Source organism: Bubalus kerabau, chromosome 21, assembly GCF_029407905.1.
Source record: "Bubalus kerabau isolate K-KA32 ecotype Philippines breed swamp buffalo chromosome 21, PCC_UOA_SB_1v2, whole genome shotgun sequence".
Taxonomy (NCBI): Eukaryota; Metazoa; Chordata; class Mammalia; order Artiodactyla; family Bovidae; genus Bubalus; species Bubalus kerabau.
The window spans coordinates 36,108,105-36,127,609 of record NC_073644.1 but is presented as its reverse complement, the minus strand read 5'-3'; the positions used below and the strand labels follow the sequence as shown (position 1 = coordinate 36,127,609).

The 19,505-nt window shown below is 46.1% G+C and overlaps 1 protein-coding gene across 1 annotated transcript in view; it reads right to left on the bottom strand.

The window, feature by feature from the left end:
* Nucleotides 1-16,067, bottom strand: part of ANKRD29 (ankyrin repeat domain 29) — a 52,368-nt gene extending 36,301 nt beyond the window's left edge. Inside the window, exons 1-2 of the mRNA XM_055559302.1 lie at nucleotides 16,051-16,067; nucleotides 12,346-12,772 (exon numbers count right to left, since the gene is read on the bottom strand). Coding sequence (XP_055415277.1) covers nucleotides 12,346-12,772; nucleotides 16,051-16,067 — 444 coding nt within the window. The remainder of the gene's footprint in view (nucleotides 1-12,345; nucleotides 12,773-16,050) is intronic.
* Between the last annotated feature and the right edge of the window lie 3,438 nt (nucleotides 16,068-19,505).

Here is a 19,505-nt window from a genome sequence, read left to right as displayed (position 1 = left end):
TGGCATGTTACATGCGCTTATAAACGCTAGTTTCCTTCCTTCTATCCACTTTCTTTACAAAGTTAGAACCAACAGGCAAAATTAAAATCAGAGTATTGCTACTAATGACGAATTCACAGGAAATTTTTTAGAATTCAAATTAACAAAGTACTCTTTTTCAGTGGGCTTAAAGCACTCATTTCAGGGCTTCCCTGGTGGCTCAGATGGTAAAGAATCCTCCTGCAATGCAGGTAGACCTGGGTTTGATCCCTGGGTCATGAAGATTCCCTGGAGAAGGGAAAGACTACCCACTCCAGTATTCTTGCCTGGAGAATTCCACGGACAGAGGAGACTAATGGGCTACAGCCCATGGGGTCGCAAAGAATCGGACATGACTGAGCAACTAACACTTTCTTTCTTCAAAGCACTCCTCTGACCCAGAGAGTCTTATATACAATACATCTTCTAAGAATATTGATACGTTTTTACATACAGACCTAGTGAAAAGTGAAAGCGAAAGTTGCTCAGTCATGTCTGACTCTTTGCCACCTCATGAACTATGAACTATACAGTCCATGGAATTCTCCAGGCCAGAATACTGGAGTGGGTAGCCTTTCCCTTCTCCAGAGGATCTTCCCAACCCAACAATCAAACCCAGGTCTCCCACATTGCAGGCGGATTCTTTACCAGCTGAGCCACAAGGGAAGCCCAAGAATACTAGATTCCCTTCTCCAGCTGATCTTCCCGACCCAGGAATTGAACCGGGGTGTCCTGAGTTGCAGGAGGATTCTTTACCAACTGAACTATGAGGGAAGCCCTAACAGTACGTAACTCACCATCAGTAGGTTAAAAAGCAGACACCAACAGTTTTGGCTGCTCTGGAGGAGCCAACACAGTGAAAGTCCAAGGGTGGCAGAGGGGTGGCAGCATCTGGGGCGGGAGGTTTTCACTTGAGAAGCCCTTCAGCACGTACCCAACTTAGTGTTCTTGTGCATTCTTGGATGAGAGCGTGGCCAAGCAGGGAGTGATAAGCAGATTACAAACATACTTGCAATGCTTTCCTGGCTCTGTTAGGAGGGAAAAAAATTCACCTTAAATTGCAGGTGAACCATTTGCTTCCCCTGAAGGTGTAAACTGTACTGTCTCAGTTTTCACAGCCAGTGTCTGTGGCTTTTACACCAGGCTGGGCCTGATGTTACAGCTGTGACTGCGAGAAGCCATGGCAGGCTGGCCTGACTTGTATACAACTCGTGAAACAATGCCCCTTTAATAAGAAACACTGCACGAGGCCAGGATGAAGTATGGGAGGCTGAATCAGGAAGAGAATTTAATATGCACCATGGAAACAGCTCTGCTGGCTTTTCCGGAAAAATGAGAACTTGAGAGAAGTAAACTGTAAATCATTTTCGGTGATGCTGTTTCACTTTAACCCCAAATGCCTTTCAAAAGCCATCTGTAAACCACAAGCTTCTATTGGCATAATAATGTCTCCGACCAGGAGCCTCTCCTGCCTTTAGAATGGCCTCGGGGATTCCTCTCCTGCACAGGCTAGACATCCCCGTTTTGTAGAAGGTTCCAGAAACTGAGCTTTGGGAAAAGGTGTAAATCTTTCATTTTTCCCTCCAGGGTTTGATTTACTGGCAGGTGGAGGCATGAGAAAGTTGTTGCTTTGGGGTAAGAGAGAGCCGAGTTCAAGTCCTGACCCTGCTGTGTCCCTGTTCTGTGACCTTGGGGAGGTTATTTAAGTCCTCTGTGCCCCAGGAAAGTGAGAATAATATTCATAGTGCTAGTATAGGCAATATCCTTGGGGGATTGGTTCCAGGACTGCCTGCGGATACCAAAATCTGTGCATGTTCAAGTCTCTTATATAAATTGGCACAGTATTTGCATATAAACTATTTGCATATAACCTACACATATCTTCTCATATACTTTAAATCATCTGTGGGTCACTTAGGATACCCTACACGATGTAAGTGCTATGTAAATAGTTGCCAGTGAAGGGCAAATTCAAGCTCTCTTGCTTTGAACTTTTTGAAATTTTCTGAATATTTTTGGTCTGTGGTTGAATCCACAAATGCAGAATCTGCAAACACAGAAGGTCAACTGTGCCTCTGTCATGGGTTGTTAGAGGATAAATGAGGTAATATGTGCAAATGCACTTCGATAGTAAACACTCAAGAAATGTGAGCTCTAAAAGCAGAGTCCTCCTGTGCTTAGTTGCTCAGTCGTGTCTGACTCTTCGTGACCTTATGGACTGTAGCCCACTAGGCTTCTCTGTCCATGGGAGTCTCCAGGCAAGACTGGAGTGGGTTGCCATGCCCTCCTCCAGGGGATCTTTCACACTCAGGGATGGAACGTGTGTCTCTTATGTTTCCCGCACTGGCAGGCGAGTTCTTTACCACTAGCGCCACCTGGGAAGCCCAAGCTATTTCTTACCAAGTGCTTATTCCATACCACTGGCACATCCTCTGCAACACAGCTCAGTGAAGTGGGAACATTACTACCCGACTTCTCAGATGACGTAAGTGAGAACAACAAGGCAGGCTGCAGCCCCAGGCAGTCTGGAGCTCGAGGCTAGGCTTTCAGCCATCCCACTGCCCGCCTCCTGCAGAAGTCTCCTCCCGAGACAGCAAGAAACAGGCAGTGGCCTCCCCAGTGACCCCCTTCCTAACCTCATGCCAAGCTCCTCTTCTGCCAACAGAGAAAGTCCCCTGGCCTTCTCTTTACAGACCACATTGCTTGGTAAACTTCCAAACTTCCTCTGGGCACAATATGCACATAATCCTAAAATGTGGTTTATAAAGGGCAGCCCTTAAGCCTTGAGAGGAGCTGATGCATGTGAAAATGCCTCACACAAATCCTAAGGCACTTCACCAATCCTGTGATGACGATTTAATCTCTTTCTTGGTTTTCCACGTCTCTGGCATCAGGTTATCTGTGTGATATGACGAGTTACAGCAACGACAACCTATGCTGGGTAGTGCTCTGTGTCAGGCAGCGTTCTGAGCGCTCTCATTGCTCTAACACTTTTAATTCCCAGAACAATCTCACAAGGTAGATGCTACTGTTCCCAATTTTAGGATGAGGAAACTGAGGCACAGAAATGACTTACTCAAGGTCATCCAGCTAGAAAGTAACAGAGCTAGGATTCAAACCTAACTCTGTTTGGGTCCAGAGTCTGAGATCCTATATCTTATACCCTGTGAGAAAACCAGGGCACAACCTTCCACATATGCCATCTTCTCTTCTCTTCCCCCAGCCCCCTTTTACTGCTAGAATTTTGGCTCACACACTGCTCATTAGCATACTACCAGAAATTAAATACAGGAAGGAAGGGGAGAGAAACACAGAAGGGAAGTTGTTACTTGCACAAACATGGAATTTTAATTAAAAGCTAAGAGGGGGTAGAGATCTCAACTATTGGCTTAAAAAACAGTTGAGAATCATGTGGATTTTAAGTGTGTACAATTAATTTAATCAAGAGAACACTGGCTTTGTTCAATGATGAATTTCTCTGGTGTTAGAAGCCACATTAAATGAGGAGATAAGAAGGGTGGAGAGACCACGTGCAGAAGGAGGTTTTTGAGATCTTACCATTCCACTCTGTGCTAAATGGCTGAAATTTACAGACTCACTTTAAACACATTAACTGACCGTTAAACCTGTGTTGTAAGTATCATTACACTTCTGTAAATGATAGGAAACCACAGAGAAAAAGTAGATAATTTAGGGGACTTCCGTAGGTGGGCCAGTGGTTACAAATCCACCTTGCAATGCAGGGGAAATTGGTCCAATCTCCGGTCAGGGAACTAAGATCCCACATGCCAAGGAGCAACTAAGCCTGTACACTGCACCTACTGAGCCCACGTGCCACAACTAGAGAGTCCACGCGCCACAATGAAAGATCCCATATGACACAACTAAGACCCGAGGCAGCCAAATAAATAAAATATTAAAAAATAATAAAAAAAAACACTATGGTTTTTCCAAAAAGCTAAACATCTGACAAAAAAAAAAAAAAAAAAAGTAAGTGATTTATCTACCCAGGCATTCTGCCATAGAGGTAGCCCTGTATAACACAGGTGTCTCCAAACTCAGAACTCAAGACCATGTTTAAAGTCTGTTTAACACATGTATGTTCAGCAGAGGCCAGTTGATAGAGGTAGAAAGTAGTTCAGCGGTTTTCTGAAACGAGGCTATTTAGAAGAATACAGTGACTGCTAACACGTACATAGTTTCTTTTGGGGTTGATTAAAATATTCTAAAGTAGATTGTACTCATAGTTGCACAACTATGAATATGCTAGGAAAAAAAAAGCCACTGAAATGGACAGTTTAACTGGGTGAGTTATATGGTATGTGATCTGTATTTCATAAAGCTGTCAAAAAAAATATATGGCTTTGTCAATTTATTTTCCTGTGGCTCATCCAAGTAATTTCAGATGATTGATGAACTGGAGTTGATTCTAAGATAAGTTACATAGTTTCAGAACAAGGGTCGAAAGTATAAGTTCCTGTATGTCTGGCCAAGGCATGAGCAATTTCCACCACCAATATGGAACCCGGCATTCAGGGCTTCCCTGGTGACTCAGTGGTAAAGAACCCACCTGCCAATGCAGGAGACATAAGAGACGCCAGTTCGATACCTGGGTCAGGAAGATCCCCTGGAGGAGAAAGTGACAACCCACTCCAGTATTCCTGCCTGGGAAATTCCATGGATGGAGGAACCTGGGAAGCTACAGTCCATGGGGTCACAGAGCCAAATACAACTCAGCAACTAAACAACAACAAATCCTCTCCGTAAGACATGATTAAGAAAGACTCAGGTATTATTCTTTATCTAGTGATCTATGCTCTAGGAAGGGAACAGTGACCCCCCCTCACTGGGTTAGGGTCTAACTTATAGATCGTGCTGGACTTCTGGCAACCTCAGCCCATAAGAATGAATCCTGAGAAGTTGAAATAGCTGTTATAAAGATAAAAGAAAAGCCATGACCAATCTAGACAGCATATTAAATAAGCAGAGACATTACTTTGCCACCAAAAGTACATATAATCAAAGCTATGGTTTTTCTAGTAGTCATGTATGGATGTGAGAGTTGAACTACAAGGAAAGCTGAGCACCAAAGAATTGATGCTTTTGAACTGTAGTGTTGAAGACTCTTGAGAGGCCCTTGGACTGCAAGGAAATCCAACCAGTCAATCCTAAAGGAAATCAGTCCTGAATATTCATTGGAAGGACTGATACTGAAGCTGAAACTCCAATGCATTGGCCACCTGGTGGGAAGACCTGACTCATTTGAAAAGACCCTGATGCTGGGAAAGACTGAAAGCAGGAGGAGAAGGGGACAAGAGAGGATGAGATGGTTGGATGGCATCACCGACTCAATAAACGTGAGTTTGAGCAAGCTCTGGGAGTTGGTGATGGACAGGGAAGCCTGGCATGCTGCAGTCCATGGGGTCACAAAGAGTCAGACATGACTGAGCAACTGAACTGAACTGAACTGAACTGAAAGACAAAGTCAATGTACTGAAATCCATGAGTTTTCTTCCACAAAAAAAGACTCAGACCTACAATCTGAGTTCTTTTTACTTTAAAAACAATTCCAGCAAACATGTATCTCTTTTCCCAACCAGAACAAATCATCAGTTGCCTTTTCTAATGAGTCAGATCTTCAGATGAGGTGGCCAAAGCTGATGAGAAGAGCTAACTCATTAGAAAAAACTCTGATGCTGGGAAAGACTGAAGGCAGGAGAAGGAGGCAACAGAGGATGAGATGGTTGGATGGCATCGCTGGCTCAATGGACATGAGTCTGAACAAACTCCGGGAGATGGTAAAGGACAGGGAAACCTGGCGTGCTGCAGTCAACGGGGTCGCAAAGAGTTGGACAGGACTGAGCGACTGAACAACAACAAAACGTTGATAGAGGAAATTTACTGAAGGCAAAGTGCTACCAGCGAGAAGACTGTTGACAACATAATGGAGAAAGGATAAAACGAGTCTCCTGGTGGTTCAGAAGCAAATAGTCCTACAAGTGGTGACTCTGAGTCATCGAGAAGAAGCTAAATTGTGGTTTCTAAAGCCCTGTTTATCCACCCAGAGGCTCAGCCAACAGCTGAGTCTTTTCAATGCAGGCCTTGGAAACAAAGGGCCTAGGGCCTCCAAGCCTTTTAGTCACCTACGAAAATGAAACAATGGCTCCAAAATCAGAGTCAATGAAAACATCATTCAATATTTACAAAATGTTAACATGTCAATTGCTAAAACTGATATTCACAAAATATTGCTGACACAATATAATCAGCAGGTCTGATTTTCCCACTATACAAGAATGACTGAGTTGCACAAAAATCATGGGCAAATGTGGAGAAGGAACTGGCAACCCACTCCAGTATTCTTGCCTGGAGAATCCTGTGGACAGAGGAGCCTGATTGGCTGCTGTCTATAGGGTCGCATAGAGTCGGACAAGACTGAAATGACTTAGCATGCACGCATGCATTGGAGAAGGAAATGGCAACCCACTCCAGTATTCCTGCCTGGAGAATCCCAGGGACGGAGGAGCCTGCTCAGCTGCCGTCTATGGGGTCGCACAGAGTCAGACATGACTGAAGCGACTGAGCAGCAGCAGCAGCAGCAGCATGGGCAAATGTAAATTAAAGGTTTCTGTTGTTTAGTCACTCTTGTCTGAATGAGTGACTCTTGTACGACCTCAGGGACTGTAGCCCGCCAGGCTCCTCTGTCCATGGGATTTCCCAGGCAAGAACACTGGAGTGGGTTGCCATTTCCTTCTTTAGGGTATCTTCCCAACCCAGGGATCGAATCTGTGTCTCCTATACTGGCAAGTGGATTCTTTACCACTGAGCCACCAGAGAAGTAAAAATTAAAGATTATTTGTTGCTAAATAATTTTAAAGGCAATATTATAAAAACCCTTCCAAAAATGTACACTCAAAGTGGTTGTGGATCTTAGTTCCCCAACCAGGGACTGAACCTGGACCCCAGGCAGTGAAAGTACTGAGTCCTAACCACAGGACTTACCAGAGAATTCCCAAAAGTTGCTATTTTTTTAAAGATTCTTTTTTTTTTTTATGTGAACCACTTTTTTTTGAAGTCTTTATTGAATTTGTTACAATACTGCTTCTGTTTTATGTCTTGTATTTTTGGCCAAGAAGCATGTGGAATCTTATAGCTCCTCAACCAGGGATCAAGTCCACACACCCTGCGTGGGAAGGGGAAGTCTTAACCACTAAAGCACCAGGGATGTCCTGTATTTTTACCGTGGGCTGTGGGTACATTCTGGCACTAGTGGTAAAGCTGCCAGTGCAGGAGACGTAAGAGACACGGGTTTGATCCCTGAGTTGGGAAAAATCCCCTGGAGAAGGAAATGGCAACCCACTCCAGAATTCTTGCCTGGTAAATCCCATAACAGAGGAGCCTGGTGGGCTACAGTCTATGGGGTCGTAAAAGAGTCACACGACTGAGCGACTAAACGACATGATATTAGCTGGGGCTGCTGCTGCTGCTAAGTCGCTTCAGTTGTGTCCGACTCTGTGCGGCCCCACAGACGGCAGCCCACCAGGCTCCTCTGCCCACGGGATTTTCCAGGCAAGAGTACTGGAGTGGGGTGCCATTGCTTTCTCCTGCTGGGGCTGGTACACAGTTAGTCACGCAGCCTGCGACTCTCCCCTGCTGCCCCTCAAATCTTCTCTCTGCGCCTTTTAGAACTCCTCTACTTTCTAAAAAATCAACTGCCTTCCTCCTTCATCTAGCACCAAGCTTCCTGTCTCCCTGGGTGGGGTGTGGGGGAGGGGAGTGCGGGGGGGGGTTGCTGAACCTGCTCCCATAGCAACCCTAGGATGGGGAATGAGGTTGGATCCTCCTCACCTGGCTTCCAGACACCCCTTCTCAGCAGGTGTACACATCTCTGCTGCTTCAAGGCTCAGGCCATCCCACCTTCTCATCCTCTGCTTCACCTCAAAGTAGCTGTGGCCTCTGGATTGTTTTTCCTTCTTCACTGAAAATGTTGGCACCTTCCCTTCTGCCCACCCCAAATTCTGAGCTCATCCTGGCCTTCGATCAGTGTCTCTGCTCTCCCACTTCTGAGAACTTCAGCACTCAGCTAGACCATCCTCTCCACGCAGAAGCCTTCTCAGCACTCCCCGCTGCCATCTTAAAACACTTCTGTGCTGAGATACTTGGCTCAGTCAGTAAAAAAAATCTGCCCGCAATGCAAGAGACCCAGCTTTGATCCTGGGTGGGCAATATTCCCTAGAGAAGGAAATGGCAACCCACTCCAGTATTCTTGCCTGGAAAATCCCATGGACAGAGGGATTGGTGGGCTCTGTAGCCTGGTGGGCTACAGTCCATGGGGTCACAAGAGTCAGACATGACTTACTTTAGTTTTAGAACTAATACTTTACATACTGGGCTGGCCAAAAAGTTCATTCAAGTTTTTCCATAACTATGATGAAAAACCCAAATGAACTTTTTGGCCAACCCAATACCATAAAATTCATCTTTTTAGAGGGGGGTTTGGGGGAGAATGGATACATGTGTATGTATGGCTAAGTCCCTTCACTGTTTACCTGAAACTACCACAACATTGTTAACTGGCTGTACCCCAATACAAAATAAAAAATTCAAAAGTAAAAAAAAAAACAAAGACTGTCAAAAAAACTCCCCAAACCTATCTTTTTAAAGCATATAATTCAGTGGGTTTTATTTTAATCTCAAGGTTTTACAACTATCACCTTATCCCAGAATATTTTCATCAACTAGGAGAAACCTCATACCTATTAACAATCACTCTGCATTACCCCCTTCTCCCTCAACTCCTGGCAACCACTAATCTATTTTCTGTCTCTATGGATTTGCCTGTTCTGGGCACTTCATATAAATGGGGTAGGGGGGCTTCCCTAGTGGCTCAGACGGTAAAGAATCTGCCTGCAATGCAGGAGTCACCAGGTTCGAACCCTGGGTCAGGAAGATCCCCTGGAGAAGGGAATGGCAACCCACTCCAGTATTCTTGCCTGGAGAATTCCATGAACAGAGAAGCGTGGTGGGCTACAGTCCATGGGGTTGCAAAAGAGTTGGACATGACTGAGTGACTAATACCATATAAATGGAACCCTGTAACATGGAGCCTTTTGTGTCTGGCCTTTTTCACTTAACATAATGTTTTCAAGGTCCATCCCCATTGCTGTATGTATGAGAGATGCATTCCTTTTGCTGGCTGAATGATCCATCATATGGATACACCATGTTATGGTCTGAATCTTTGTGTCCTCTCCTCTCCGAGTTTGTATATTGAAGTCCTAACCCTACAGTGTGATGTCTGGAGGTAACTAGGTTTAGATTAGACCATGAGGGTGGAGCCCCCATGGTGGGGTTAGTGCCCTTACAAAGAAAGGACATTGGAGCTCTCTTATCTGAGGATACAGTCAGAAAGTAGCTGCTTGCAAGCCAGGAAGTAGGCTCTCACCAGAAACTAAAACTGTCAGCAGCTTGATCTTGGGCTTCCCAGTCTCCACCACCATGAGATATAAATTCCGGACATATGTTTTCATTTCTCCTGGATATACATCTAGAAGCAGAATTGTGGGGTCATATGGCAACTCTATGGTTAATTTTTTTGAAGAATGACCAGACTGTTCTCTATTATTGCTGTATCATTTTACATTCTTACAAGTAATGTAGGAGGGTTCCAATTTCTCCACATTCTTTTTTGTTGTTGTTTTCAATTTCTCCACATTCTTTTGTTGTTGTTGTTTTCAATTGCTCCAGATTCTTGCCAATGTTTGTCATTGTCTGTCTTGTTGACTGTAATCATCGTAAAGGGTGTGACTGTGGTGTCTCACTGCAGTTTTGATTTGCATTTCCTGATGGCTGCTGCTGCTGCTGCTGCTGCTAAGTTGCTTCAGTCGTGTCCGACTCTGTGCAACCCCATAGACTGCAGCCCACTAGGCTCCTCTGTCCCTGGCTACTGATGTCAAATATCCTTTCAGCGGCTTATTGGCCATTTGTATATCTCCTTGGAGAAACTTCTATTCAGATCCTTTGCCCATTTCAAAACTGGGTTGTCTGTTTACTGTTGAAATGTCCCATTATCATTTAAAGATGATCAGGACTTCCCTGGCAGTCCATGCTTTCACTGAGGGCTCAGGTTCAATCCTTGCTGGTAAAGAATCCACCTGCAATGCAGGAGACACTGGTTCCGGGGTGGGAAGATCCACTGGAGAAGGCATAGGCTACCTACTCCAGTATTCTTGGGCTTTCCTGGTGGCTCAGCTGGTAAAGAATCTGCCTGCAATGCAGGAGACACCGGTTCCGGGGTTGGGAAGATCCACTGGAGAATGCATAGGCTACCTACTCCAGTATTCTTGGGCTTTCCTGGTGGCTCAGCTGGTAAAGAATCTGCCTGCAATGCAGGAGACCTGGGTTCAATCCCTGGGTTGGAAAGGTCCCTGGAGAAGCAAACAGCTACCCACTCCAGTATTCTGGCCTGGAGAATTCCATGGACTGCATAGCCCATCAGGTTGCAAAGAGTTGGACATAACTGAACGACTTTCAGCAGAACCAAGATCCTCCAAGCTATGTGGTGCAACCAAAAATAATAATAATAAAAAAATAGAGATGCTCAAGTCTCTACCATTTTAAAGCAAACAAACCCTTGGCCAAGTCTGGATTCCCACCGCAGTCACTGTTTCCAATTTTTTGAAAGAGTTCTCTCCATTTGTGGTTTCCACCCACTCTTTTTTTAAGCTATTACAGTCTGGCTTCTGAACACAACACTGCATTGAAACTGTTCTCAACAAGGTCACCAGAGCCTGCTCTGTTACTAAGTTCAATGGGCACTTTTCGATTCTTAGCTTGTTTGATTTCTCCGAGGTACTTAATTCTGCATCCCTCTCCACCTTTATTGAAAGGCTAGAGATTCTTGGCTTAATGGCTGCACATGCTTCTGATTTTTCTCATACACTTCTGTCTGCCTTCCCCCGCCCCCCCCGCCCCCCCATTTTCTCAATGGGTTTCTCTTATTCTGCTCATTCTTAAGTCCTGAGGTTCTTTAAGAATTTGTTCTCAGTCCTCTAATTTATTACCTTTAAATGATCTCACTGGGCAGCCACGTTCATTCCCATGGATTCAACGACCATTTAACACTGCTCACTCTTAAATGTCATCTCTGTTTCCTGCCTAGACTACCCTCCTGGGCTCCCAGTTTGCACATCTGTCTAACCAACATCTCTACCTGGACTCACCTCCATCCTGAAACTTTACATGTCCCACACCAAACATTTTATCTTTATCTCTCTGCCCTTCCCTAACCCAGTGAATAACATCCATCACTGAATTCTGCTGATTAAAAATGTTTAAGTCAAAAAAAAAATATGTTTAAGTCACTCAACGTTTGTCTGTTTTCTTCCATTCTCAAAATCTGTGCCCTAGTCTGGTACCATTTAACAAGATGTCCCCAACACAGTCTTGACTGGTCTCCCAGCTCGGTTCTATTCTCTGAACTGTTGTCGTTGTTTAGTCCTAAGTCATGTCCTACTCTTTTATGATCCCATGGACCATAGCCAGCCAGGCTCCTCTATCCATGGGATTTCCCAAGCAAGAATACTGGAGTGCGTTGCCATTTCCTTCTCCAGGGTTATCTTCCCGACACAGGGATCAAACCAGTGTCTCTTGCACTGCAGGTGGATTCTTGACTACTGAGCCACCCAGGAAGCCCAACCCCAAACCGTAGCCAGAGATCCTTCTGACGTGCAAATCTCACCGTGTCATTCCTCTGCTTAAATAAGCTATTGTAAGAGCTGGGACCACACTTGCTATGGAGCCAGACTCACTAGGGTTTCAGTCTGAACACCATTCGCTCACTGGCTGCACGGTTGTGGGAAGAGTTACTTAACTTCTCCATGTTTTAGTCTTCTTACTTAGAAAAGGTGGTGGTGATGGTGATGGGGGGTGGGGGCAAAGTACCATCTCGTGGTTCCTCCGGAAGATTCAGAACTTGAACCGTGGAGCCCCTGGATTAGAGTAGGGCACATTATATGTGCTCAGTACATTTTAACTAATATATTTTTTAAAACATCTTCAATAGAGGCAAATCAATGAACCTCACTTTCCCGAAATGAACCCGAAAATACGGGGGTTAAATAAATGACTTTAATAAACTCTTTGGTAATCAATTGCAGCTCGCTCTGCGCTGGTCCCTCAGCTCCAGCGTCGAAAAAGTATTCCGGGAGGAAGCAGCAGTGGGGCGGCTGGCGTTCGGGAACACGGATGCAGGAATCGGTGCCGCAGCCCGGTCCCCGCGAGGAGCGCAGACCCAGGGCTCCTTCCCCGCCCCCGCCCGCCCGTTACCCCGGCGACAGTCCCCGCCGCCCGGCGCCCCGCCGTCCGGCTCACCGCACCTGCAGTCAGAAGTGCGCAGAGCCTTTCCCGCAGATCCCGCGCCCCCAGGTCCCCGGCCGCTCGCTCCTGGTCCCTGCAGCCCACCTCGGGGCGGCGCCCACCCCATCCTGCGGGCCCGCGGCGGCTCCGGGCGGACGGAGGGTGCCGGCCCCGCCGCTGCAGGTCGGCCGCTCGCCCGGCGCGCCCTCCGGCAGGCGCGGCGCTCACCTTGAACGACATCTTGCACATGTCCGCGGCCGCCCAGCCGGGCCCCGCGCGCTTCCGGCCTGGAAGCCTGCACGGCCCTGCCTCCTTCCCTCTCCCGCCGCCTTCCGCAGAGGGGCGGCCTCCGCGGCGCCGCGCGCTCCCGCCGCCGCAGACCGGGCCGGGCCGGGTGCTGGAGGAGGGGCAGGGGAGAGGAAGGAGGGGGGTGGGAGGAGGGAGGAGGAGGGAGAAGGAAGGGGGGACGAAGGAGGGGAGGGAAGGGGCACCCCCCAAGACGACCCTCCCTCATCCCCCTACCCTCCCATCCCCACCCCACCCGCACCCCCGTACCTGCCACACAAACACTCCCAACTCCGCTTGCACTGTGCACACACCACACACACACACACACACACACACACGAGGTTCATGCACGCACCGCTGCACACTCACAACCTCACATCACTCTGCACACATCCAGACTCACTCTCTCACACTCCAAACTGAACACCCCACCTGTGCACACTCTCCAGCCTCCACACACACACAACCCTAGCCACGTTTTCAACCCTAGCTGGAAACCCAGCTCTGCTTTTAACCTACTTGATAATCCACGACAAAGCTGATTTAAGCTAACGGTGCCATTCATACACAAGAGAAACAAGCATATCAATGTTTCAAAAGTTGTATAAGAAATTTTCTGTTGTAGTTCAATGTGCTGACATCCTTATATGTCCTGCTGCTGCTGCTGCTAAGTCGCTTCAGTCGTGTCCGACTCTGTGCGACCCCAGAGACGGCAGCCCACCCAGGCTCCACCGTCCCTGGGATTCTCTAGGCAAGAACACTGGAGTGGGTTGCATTTCCTTCTCCAATGCATGAAAGTGAAAAGTGAAAGTGAAGTCGCTCAGTCCTGTCCGACTCTTAGCGAGCGACCCCATGGACTGCAGCCTACCAGGCTCCTCCATCCATGGGATTTTCCAGGCAAGAGGACCAGAGTGGGGTGCCATGGCCTTCTCCCTACGTTATGAAAATGTTCTACACAGCCTCTACATTCCACACACACAGGTTCACAATCAATACATAGATCCACACACATCCATGTATACACACTACTCACACATCCACACACAAATACACACACAACCTCCAGTAGGGCACAGTCTGCATCAGATGACTCTCAACCTTCATTACAGCACAAATATGATGATGATGGAAATGAAACATGAGAAAAAAACCCATCATCTCACAACTCTTTCAAATGGCTATTTTCTGTCCTTCTAGGTTTTCTTTTTCTTCTTTTTCTTTTCTAAGAATCTGAGTTTTGTTCCTCTTGCAGAAAAGAGCTGGGAAAAAAGCCTTTTGATTGAGTGAATGATAAATGGTATTTTCCTTTCTGATGGTGGAGGGCACAATTTGAAATATACACGAAAGCTCCTCCTCTTGACCTTTCCTGCACACCCACAGTACGTATGGCAGGCATTGTCCACTGCCTCATACAAACTGCTGGCTGATTGCCCAGGACTGATTTGAGGGAAATAAAAGTGGGAGAGTCACATTTCTTAAAAATTAAAAACATATTATTTTTAAAGTATAAAAAGCAGTAATAGCCTTTCTAGAAAATCTGAACGCGAAAGTAAAAGTGGACATCTCACACCCTCCTACTACAGGAATCCACTCATTCCCCCTGTCATCTCTGTTTAAGCCTCTTCCTTTTCCTCAAATAAATTTGTAACGAATTTTTAATTTAAAAGTGAAAAAATACAGCTTCAAGTTGAAGTTCATAAAAGACATAAAATGTTTATCTTATATACATGTGGTGGATACATTGTATTACTTTGTGTTTAAAACAATTTTAAGAAAAAGTGTTCCAGAATTCGATAGGAACTTCTAATTTTTTAAATCAAGAAAGAGGGACTTCCCTGGTGGTCCTGTGGTTAAGACTCTGCACATCCGCTGCAGGGGTCCTGGGTTCAATCCCTAGTCAGAGAACTATGATCTGGCATGCCATGTGGTATGGCCAAGAATAATACAATTTTTAAAAATTAAGACTGACTCAAAATTTTTACCCTGAATTTGGTCTCTATGGATGAGATAGTTTTGAAGTTGATGAGATAGTTTTGACATGACATTACTATATAAGATCAAGCATCGAAAGTTTTGTTTTATTAACAGTTCTGATAAAAAGAGAGAATGAAAAGAAGTAATATTTTGAGTGCTATAGAATACTTTGAGTGCTAAGGTGCTTCCTTTGTAAGAATGCTATGAGATGGGTGTTATGCCCATTCCGTAGTTGGAAAAACTAAGGTTCTGAAAGATGAAGTCATCTGGTCATGAGCGATCAGACTAGAACTTGAAGTCTTTCAGACTCCAAAGCCTGTTTCCTTTCCACAACTGCACTTGCCACTCAGAGTTGTTTTGGGCATCGTCTCTGGCCAGGCTGCTGATGGAATTCTTGTCAAAGTCACAGGAAAGAATGTGCCTATACACCCTCTGGCATGCCTGGCTCAGCTCATCATCATGAAGAAGCCCCCAAACAGAGCAAAACTCTCCTACTCATGGCCAGGCACCTCCTTCTAAAACCGCCTGCTCCAAAACTTAGCAGGGACCCACCAGCCCTCACACAGGAACTTGAACCCCTGTGGCTCCATCCCCATATTCAAAAACTTTCTCTTCCCCCAACAGAAGGGCTTCACACTTGTCAGAGGATTCGCCTTGTTACCACACTCCTTCCCATCCCCATAGCTCTCTTATGTCTCCCCTCTCTGTCTGCCCTAACCCCAATCCTGACCTAGCAGGGTTACTCCCAGGTCAGGCCCTTTCCTGAACTCTGCCTCTCAGCCATCCCTCTCCCAGCTTTGCTGAGTTCCTTCTGTAATCCCACTCTGCACCACATCCCTTAGCCTGTTATCTGTATTTCTCTAGACCTTCCTTCTACTTCTGACTCCTCCAACAGAGTTTCAAATCTTCAAAGCCAGACTCTGAATCTTATGTCTTTTCTCTTCTTCTAATTTTAGCTGGAGATACAGTAGGTGGTCAAAATGTATTAATCATTGATTGAATAGATTCAGGAATTGTGTTCTTTGTGTCTATACTGTTAGAAAACCCACCACTCCTCCATAGACACCCACAACACAGAACCATAGACATCTGTGTTCATTTCAAATGAGGCCATATTTGTTATCACTGCAGTTTACACGAGCACAGACTGTAATGTGTTTGTTCTCGATTTTGCACTGTCCCAGTTTATGCTGCAGCAGGACTTGCTCTAGACAGTACTGTGAGTGGGTCAGACTGGTTTACTGAGCCTTCTCCCTCTTTTTGTAATATATGTTAGGCTGGTTAATGTCAACTGGTAAGGCATTGTGTCTATTTTATCATCTAGTGCCTTTCTTGTTGAGCATCAATATAAAAAATTAATATATCTTAATGCTCAACAAGAAAGGCACTAGATGATAAAATAGAATGACTTACCAGTTGACGTTAACCATCCTCCATCATTGGACTCCCCCAGGGCTGGCATGGTGGGCTTGTGAGTGATACAGCCATGCTGGGAGGGATGAAGGTCAGTGAAAGGGCCCTAGAGCAGGGGCTCCCACTTACCAAGCCTGATCTAGCTACTGTGGCCACTACATGACCAATAACAGGCCTCAATACTGAGTGACCAATATGCCGTCATCCCTGGAGGAGGTCACCTGGTCATTTGGTGGCAAATTGACTATATTGGATACATTTCATCCTAGAAAACCAATGATATCTTTTGCCAGGAATAGACACATTCCAGGTGTGGGTTTGCCATTCCTGCCTGTGGGCCATCAGCCAGCACCGCTATCTGGGAGCTTGTGGAGTGTTTGTTGGATTAGTGGACTGGCACAGAATCCAGAGTAATGTTATGTCAAACCCACTTTATAACAAAAGAGGTGCACTTATGGGCTGAAGACCGTGGTATTCCTATTATCCAAAGCTGACAATCACTTGAGTGTTGGGGTTGCATAGCTGAAGCACTAATCTGGAGATGATATTTTATGAGCATAGGGTACTGTCTTCTAGGACACAATATACAGTTTAAGTCAAAGAGCTGTCTGTGGTGCTGTGTCCCATAGGAAGAATATGCGGAGCTGCAGACCAGCTCCCATGGAGTGGCCCCACTTACCATGACTCTCAGTGACCCACTTGTGTTTCCTGTCCCAGCAACTCTAGGCTCAGCCAGTTTACAAGTCCTGGTTTCCAAAAGGGAAAACACTTCCACCAGTGGGCGTAATAATAGTTCCATTGAACTATAACCTATGGTCATGGCCTGGGCACTTAAGGTTCTTTGTTTCCAGGAGTAGCAGGGGAGAAGGGAAGTCACCATCTTGCAAGGGTAGTTGGCCCTGATTATAAGGAGGAAGGGAGGCTGCTGTGGAACAGAGGGAGCAGGGGGAGTTCTTATGGAACCCAGGTGCTTTACTTGGTACCTCTTGACCACTGTTGATGCTAAATGGACCATGGATGAAACTCCAGCCTGAGAAGCACATGGTGACCAGGGCTTGCACTCCTCAGGGACAAGGACCTGGGTTATTCCACCAGGTAAGATGGACAGCTAAGCTGGCTGAGGATGAGGAAACTCTGAAACAGATACTTGCGGAGTGGAGAAGCATTTGTTGTAGTCCTGAGACCAGAGGCAGTAGCCGGGGCTGTGATGGGTCACCCCAGTTATTCAAGTGCTGTTGGCAGATAACTCAGAGCTGCTCGCCCCTTGGGACTGCCTCAACTGCAGAGAGTCACCTTGCCAAGGTCATGCTGTCTTTTCGGGGCCCACATCTTATGACATTGACATGGGGCTTTAAAGACCCAGGCTTCCTGCCCCTATTCAATGCTATTCTGACCCAGTGGACTAAGCACAGGGGTCGAAATACCAGCTCCAGAGTCTTCATCCATTGGTCAGATGTCCAGATGTTTTCTGCAGTGTTTGATTTTTATTTGGATGTCTAGCATTTTTGTGCAACTCTATCTGCTGCCTCAATTTCCAACATTTGTTTGAAGAGTCTGGGTTAATAACTGGGAAGTACTCTATCACTGGGCTGGTAATCTGGTCCTTGGGAATAAGAGCAGCTATTATGGATGGGCCCGGCAGAGGTACATCCTTAGTGAATCTGCCTTAAGCATTCCACTGAGGCTTTGGAGTATCCATGTAAGAACTTTATTTTTTTTTAATGAACTGAGGATCCTGAATGCTAACCCGCTGAACTCTCAGTCCTTACATTTTATTACCGAGTTGTTAAACTCGCAGGGGTAAAAGTGCAGTAGACACGTGCACACAGTCTAAATCATTAGCAAAGTGGGGACTGGTTTCACTTAATGTTTAATTGAACCGAAACTGTTTAAGAGAAACCAAAAAAGCGGAGTTCAATCCTTAGGGAAGATGGCCTAGAAGACTTCCTTGCTATGGAAATTCTCTCACAGTTTCGCATGGGAGCAAGAGTGGACTTCAAGTTTAATTTTGTTTGTGGCGATAACAGATTGACTTTTGGAACCCTTGTTTGGTAATGTAACGGTGTTGTTGTTTAGTCACTAAGTCGTGTCCGACTCTTTTGTGACCCCATGGACTGTAGCCCACCAGGCTCTCTGTCCAAGGGATTTCCCAGGCAAGAATACTGGAGTGTGTTGCCATTTCCTCCTCCAGGGGATCTGCCCAACCCAGGGATTGAACTGTGTCTTAAAAGAGGCAGGTTTCGAGTGTGGCAGGAGCCTCAAGTGAAGATGTTTTGATTGACCTCCTAGGCAGTGCTGGGTTATAGGAACGTCAGTGAGACTGAATATTAGACCATGAGCCATATGGTCACATTAAATCAGAAGTGGTATCTGCCTCAATCTCTTTGCAGCTCCAACGAGAAGTCCAGATCCTAGCACACAGCAGGTTCTCACTGAGTATTTTTGAATGAATGAATCAATTTTCTCAGGTTATCTGCAGATCCACGAGCTTCTCAGACCTGAAACCAAAGCTTCTGATGCGCTTTTCTCTAATGAGATTTGGAGTCTGTGTTGACAAGCTTCTTCTCTTACTCAGGAATCTAAGGCATGTAGATACTAGCTTATAAGGGAGGCCATTGGGCGGGTAAAAAAAAAACCCCTATTTTTGCATCAGGGCTACTGCCTGGTAGAACAACCATGATTTTACTGAAAGCGGAGCTGCTGCTGCTGGTGCTGCTAAGTCACTTCAGTCGTGTCCGACTCTGTGTGACCCCATAGACAGCAGCCCACCAGGCTCCCCCGTCCCTGGGATTCTCCAGGCAAGAACGCTGGAGTGGGTTGCCATTTCCTTCTCCAATGCAAGAAAGTGAAAAGTGAAAGTGAAGTCGGTCAGTCGTGTCCGACTCCTAGCGGCCCCATGGGCTGCAGTCTGCCAGGCTGGGATTTGCCAGGCAAGAGTACTGGAGTGGGTTGCCATTGCCTTCTCCGAAAGCAGAGCTACCCCACCCCATACCTCAACTCATCACTCATCCCCAAAATGGGGCTGGAATGTGCCTGAGGGGCCTGAAAGTGATTGCTAAGGGGTTGTGACTCCATCTTTGTGTGGTTCTATGTCTGTTTTAAATTAACTAATACTCTATGTATGTGTGTGCATGCCCTCTGTGCACAAGCGCTCATGCACACACATGCACTCTAGAATTTTGAGTTGAATGAGAGACCTCATGCTGTACGGAACCACCATCCTCATTTCCCCAGAGGTGCAGCTCAATGGAAGCTTAGGTCACTGACCCCACTGGCTTAGATGACTTTTATGCAGGTATGGGATTCTCAGTTCCCCCAGAAAGTGGGATGGGGCAGCAGAAGGAAACTTAAACAAAAGTACAAGGAAAAATGTATATGGAAAAATTTAAAGGATTTCATTGCAAAGAGAAATGTCAGCAGAAGCTCCCAAAAGAGCCATAATCGAACATGGTTTT